This window comes from Apium graveolens, chromosome 7 (genome assembly GCF_009905375.1).
Source record: "Apium graveolens cultivar Ventura chromosome 7, ASM990537v1, whole genome shotgun sequence".
Classification (NCBI taxonomy): Eukaryota; Viridiplantae; Streptophyta; class Magnoliopsida; order Apiales; family Apiaceae; genus Apium; species Apium graveolens.
The window spans coordinates 228924430-228929583 of NC_133653.1; the positions used below are offsets into that span (position 1 = coordinate 228924430).

Sequence of the window (5154 nt, forward strand, 5' to 3'; positions counted from 1 at the left end):
GGGAATACGGAGTTGCTGTTGCCCGTGATTAAGAGATGCACCGCAATTCGTCAGTGTATGGAGAAACTAAAGTGATAAAAGAAAATGGAACATACAAATGGGCTTATATAGGCGCCTAAAATAAATTTAGAAGAGCGATGTTTGGGGGTTTTTGAAATGGACGTCCCAGATCAAGACGGTTGGCATTCAACGGCTGAGATTGAGTCATGAAACGACGTGCCACCAGCTGTCATCAATGCACTGCAAGTCCCCATAAGCTTGCCACATGTACGACCGAAGATCGAGGCGGGACTGAAGCGATCGCCCTAGGGTTCCTTCACCCCAATATGGGCTGAGACCTGTGTCCGTCGGCCGGCCCGAAAGCCCAGCCGAATGACAGGGACATGTTGGTCATAGGCCCAATAAGGCCCATTGAACGAAGGCCCATTAAGCGGTTATGCTACTAGGCCGAAGGACCTCCGGGCCCGCGTAACGTAGGCCCATGGAAGCTTAGGCCAAAGCCCAATACTCTCGGACCGTTGGACAAAACAAGGGACATAACGCCCCATTTTCCCTCCCTCCTTAATGATTAGTAACGGATCAGCATTCACTGTATGATCAGGTATAAAAACCCTTGTGAAGTAAGACAAAAGGGACATTCTCAACACTCTGCTTCTCTTGTATTACTACCCTATTTTTACAGCCAGATTCTGATTCTCGCACCGGAGGTGAATCGGGGGTACAAACTCTCGCATTCTCTTCACTTTCAGGTACGGCCGAAGTCATCTTCAATACAGCCGAAGTCAGTTCACGCGACCGAAGGATCTGGGCGTAAGAGGAAGAATGTTTGAATGCCTAGGCCCAATAATTGAAAGCGGGAAAGAGAAACTCCAGACCCAATTAATTAATCTAAATTTATGATGTACATCACTTATGTAATGTACTGTTTTAATTGAACATCAACGTACGCTGGTATATATAAAATATATATCTGTTGAATCAAGATATTATTACATGCATATGTCTCTCGACGAATTTCCCGACAGAACCTTGTTATAGGGAGTACTTACTGTAGAGGGAAATGAGAAAAGTTAACTCTTAACTTTTTTTTTTTGTAATTCCCCGTAAAATACTCCCTCCTAAAAGAATGATCATCGTATCTTTGTTTATTTGGATAAGATGCACAATCAATATCAATCTGTAAGCTACTGCAGATTCTGCAGTTACATTCCACACTAGACATAATATTACGCTTCTTGCAGTACACCTGGAACCGGAGGATGCAGAATGCTGAACTATGGAGTGGTGCTTGTGACTTGTGAGATTAATATTTTATCCTGCTGAGCAATAAACTGGGAATGAAATGAAGAAGCTCCTGCAGGCAAACTCGTGCAGCAACCTAATGGCACAGGAGTGAAAAAGAAGCCACATCGAACACATGAACAGAAGCCCAGTAAGAGGGATAGGAAACTTTTAAGCTTAAATGCAGCCATCAATATCAACAGTCCTCTATTATCAATAATATCAACATTCTCCCTCCTAGACAGCTGGAGCTGTACTATCAATGTCTTTTGTGACTCCGCTGCCCTTCAATATTGCGTGGATAATTAGGCATGATTCATATTCTGCCACAGTTTTTCTGTTCTGTCTTACAGTCAACTTGCTCACTACACTGAGCGATAATAACATCATATAGTGACTTCAGGCAGATGAATTGTACCAAATAAGGTTTATTATCAATACCATCTGCTTCCAACAAAATTCTGTAAAAAGAAAACCAATTGAGCTAATATCATAACAGTAAGGGCCTAAGCTCATAAAGAATTAGAAACACTTTACCTAAATAGCAAAAAGAAAATAGTTTCAAGGGTAATATGATGACACCACAGTCTAAAGATACTCTAAATCTAGCACATTTCATAGACACTCTGCATTAAGGGGGAGGTGAAGAGCTCAAGAGCTATTGAGAGCTCTACCCCTATTCTTTTAGGGGTTTCTTCATATGATTCCACCAATTACTAATTTTTATAAACCTTGAAGAAAATCTACCTGAAAATTTGCAAGTAGGAGACAATTGGCAACATTGAGGCCCTCTTGATTCATTCCTCAGCTGGTGTTTGAGTATCGTGTAAACACATGCAGCTTGGTGCAGTTAGTAGATAGCGAATGTACTGTATGCTCCGTGCTCTTGCTATAATTCATTTAACTTTAAGAAAGGGTTCAAGATTGTATTAAGGACAAGGACCTTGCTGTGGGAAACTCTTGCCTGCTAGGATTTTATCTGTCTTACAAAGGCTTGCGCATATAGGAAGAGATTGGTCATAAGGAATGTAAAAGAGTTAAATTTTACAGGACTTTTCAATTTCATTCAAGAAACCACATGCATATTGTAGTCTTCTTACCAGAAGTCGTTACAAGAGCAAATTCCATCTCTAAAACTGTGGAAACGGTTTCTGTCTCTCACGATTATTTCTCTATTGTAGACCTTAGATATAAATTTAGTAGCAGAATGACAATCTCCACAAATTCGTAAATTCTTCATAATCCTTATACAAGTTCCAGGTGGCGTCTTCAGAAGTGCAAAAGCAATAGCAAGCTTTTCACTATGCCTATTCAGTGCATCCTCCTTGTCCTCTTCATCAATGTCAAGTAAAACCTCCGTTGTAGTAGGAACATATCCTGCCCTTCTCATTTTCCTAGCCATCTCATCAATCATCTCATATATCTCTTTGTAGTTATCATGTGTTTTATCTCCTGCAACAAACTCATAAATTTTATTATCTAGCTCAAACATGGTGCTTCCAGGAATCTTCATTATTCCCTTCTTCCCCATCACATCTCGAATTGAGCTTTTCTTTTCCCAGTGGGACATTTTTGCATATATGTTGGAAAGCAAGACATAATTTGACTCTTGCATTGGCTCTTTACTAATCAATTTTTTTGTTATAGTTTCACCTAGATGAAGCTCGCCGTGAGCACGACAAGCAGTAATTAGTGTTCGCCAAATTATCGAGTTTGGCTTAATTGGCATGTTTTCAACAAACTGCACAGCCTCTTTGACAAGTCCTGCTCTACCAAACAAATCCACCATACAACCATAGTGTTCTATCTTAGGTACAACAGCAAATTCTGTCATCATCAAACCAAAATACTTCTTACCTTCATCAACTAAATTAGAATGACTACAAGCAGTAAGCAACCCAATAAAAGCAACATAATCCGGTGCAACCCCACATTTCGTCATCTCATTAAACAAAGCAACAGCCTCTAAACCATGCCCATGCATTGCCAGACCTACTATAACAGATGTCCAAGTAACAATAGTCCTATCACTCATGCTCCGAAACAAACTCAACGCTTTAGCTACATTACCACATTTCGCAAACATGTCAATAAGTGCATTCCTAAGCTCCACACTTTTCTGAACCTTCTCCTTCTCAATAAAAGATTCAACCCATTTCCCGAGCTCCAACGCACCAAGATCAGTACAAGCAGACAACAAGGAAACCAAAGTAACCTCATTAGGCTTAACTCGCATTATCTGCATTTCCCTAAACAACTCAACCGCATCACTCGACATCCCTAACCTAGCATACCCCCCAATCATCACACTCCAACTCACACAATCTGACTTACACATTTCATCAAACACGATCCTCGCAAACTCGATCCCTCCACTACAACAACAATACATATGAACCAAAGTATTATTCACATGAATATCATCATCAAAACCAAATTTTATCACCGGCCCATGAACCTGTTTCCCCAAATTCAAGTTCCCAAGACCAGCACAAGCCTTAAGAACAAACGGGTACGTAAATTTATTAGGCATCACGTTAATGCTCACCATGTGTTTGTAAAAATGCAGAGCACTATTTTTTGAATGACTAGTAAAAGCATAAGCTCTAATTACAGTATTAAACAGAAATGCATCATAATGGGTGGTGGAATTGGAGGAGAACATGAAAGAAGAAGCGTAATCGATAGCGTTGAGTATCGAAGAAGTGGAAGCAAATTTAGTGAGGACTAATGGGTTGTTTTGGAGACCAAATTTGAGGATATGGGAGTGGATTTGAGTGAGATTGAAAAGGGTTTTGCAGGATTGGAGTAGAGATAAGATGTTTTGTTCTGCCGCTCTTGTAGTGGTAGTGATTGGTGGATTAGCAAGAGAACAGAGCAGCTTGGTTTTCGCGCCAGAGTACTGCATTTTTTTGAATTAAAAGAAAGAGGTTTTGTCAAGGGCTTTTATTGCAGAGTACTTTATATTAGTTTCTTTTATTTTCGTAATTTCATTCTTTATAATTTTGGCACGTAAATGAGTCGATACGTGTATGATTGACTTGAATATCAGTGATAAGTTGGGGAATTTTAATGTAGAGGATGAAGAAAATGAAGATCTGGTGGTGTCAGAAGGAGATATTATCAAGGAGATTAACAAATACGAGCTCTACTTGATTGATAATTTTTTTACGGAGAAAAATATTAATACCCGGACAATAAAAACTAAGTTTGCTGACATCTGAAAATCTGCAATATTTAAAAAATTGGAGACATGCATATTTTTTTTAGTTTTATCATAAGGAAGACAAAATATGGTTAATGAATAGTGGTCCGTGGAGTTTTAACAATGTCATGTTGCTTTGAAACAAATTCCCTGGGGGAAGAACCTTAAAAGTGTCTGTTTGGTAGCTGAACATATGGATTCAGATACATGATCTACCTAGTGGTTTTATGTCAGAGGCAATAGGGAAATAATTTGAAATTTTTTTGGAGAATTCCTTCAATACGATGAGAAGAACAATAATAGTATATTGAGGGAGAGCATGAGGGTAAAGATTCGTTAGATGTTAGAAAACCCTTGAAAAGGAAGAAGAAAATCAAAAGAAGAAATGGGTCTAAATTTGTTGTAATGTACAAGTATTTCTGGTTTGCTTGTGGATTAGTAACTTATACCGAAAGTTTGCGTAGAAAATTGATCGACAGTTCAACTGAGAATGGTGTTGAGGAGTGGGTGCATGATTACGAGCACCGTCGTGTAGAGGAGTTGGCCAGGGCGAAAGTAAGTGGTACGAGATGATACGGGCGAGAGAATAACCTCCCGATTGTTACGGGCGTGGATTCAGGAGGAAGATATTTATAAATGATTGAAAAGAGTGATATTAAGAGGAATGA

At 39.3% G+C, this 5154-nt stretch overlaps 1 protein-coding gene across 3 annotated transcripts; it reads right to left on the minus strand.

Annotated features, from left to right (window-relative positions):
• Window positions 1–953: 953 nt before the first annotated feature.
• LOC141670909 (pentatricopeptide repeat-containing protein At4g21065-like) lies at window positions 954–4256 on the minus strand. 3 transcript variants are annotated; one of them, XM_074476964.1, is made up of 3 exons: window positions 2382–4256; window positions 2029–2274; window positions 954–1742 (listed from the first exon to the last, which is right to left on the minus strand). In XM_074476964.1, exons 1-2 carry the CDS (start codon window positions 4187–4189, stop codon window positions 2211–2213), a joined length of 1872 nt encoding a protein of 623 aa, XP_074333065.1. In that variant the 5' UTR covers window positions 4190–4256; the 3' UTR covers window positions 954–1742; window positions 2029–2210. The 3 variants fall into 3 exon arrangements, with proteins under 3 accessions (XP_074333065.1, XP_074333067.1, XP_074333066.1); XM_074476966.1 differs by having other exon boundaries at window positions 2029–4253; XM_074476965.1 differs by lacking the exon at window positions 954–1742 and having other exon boundaries at window positions 1771–2274.
• Between the last annotated feature and the right edge of the window lie 898 nt (window positions 4257–5154).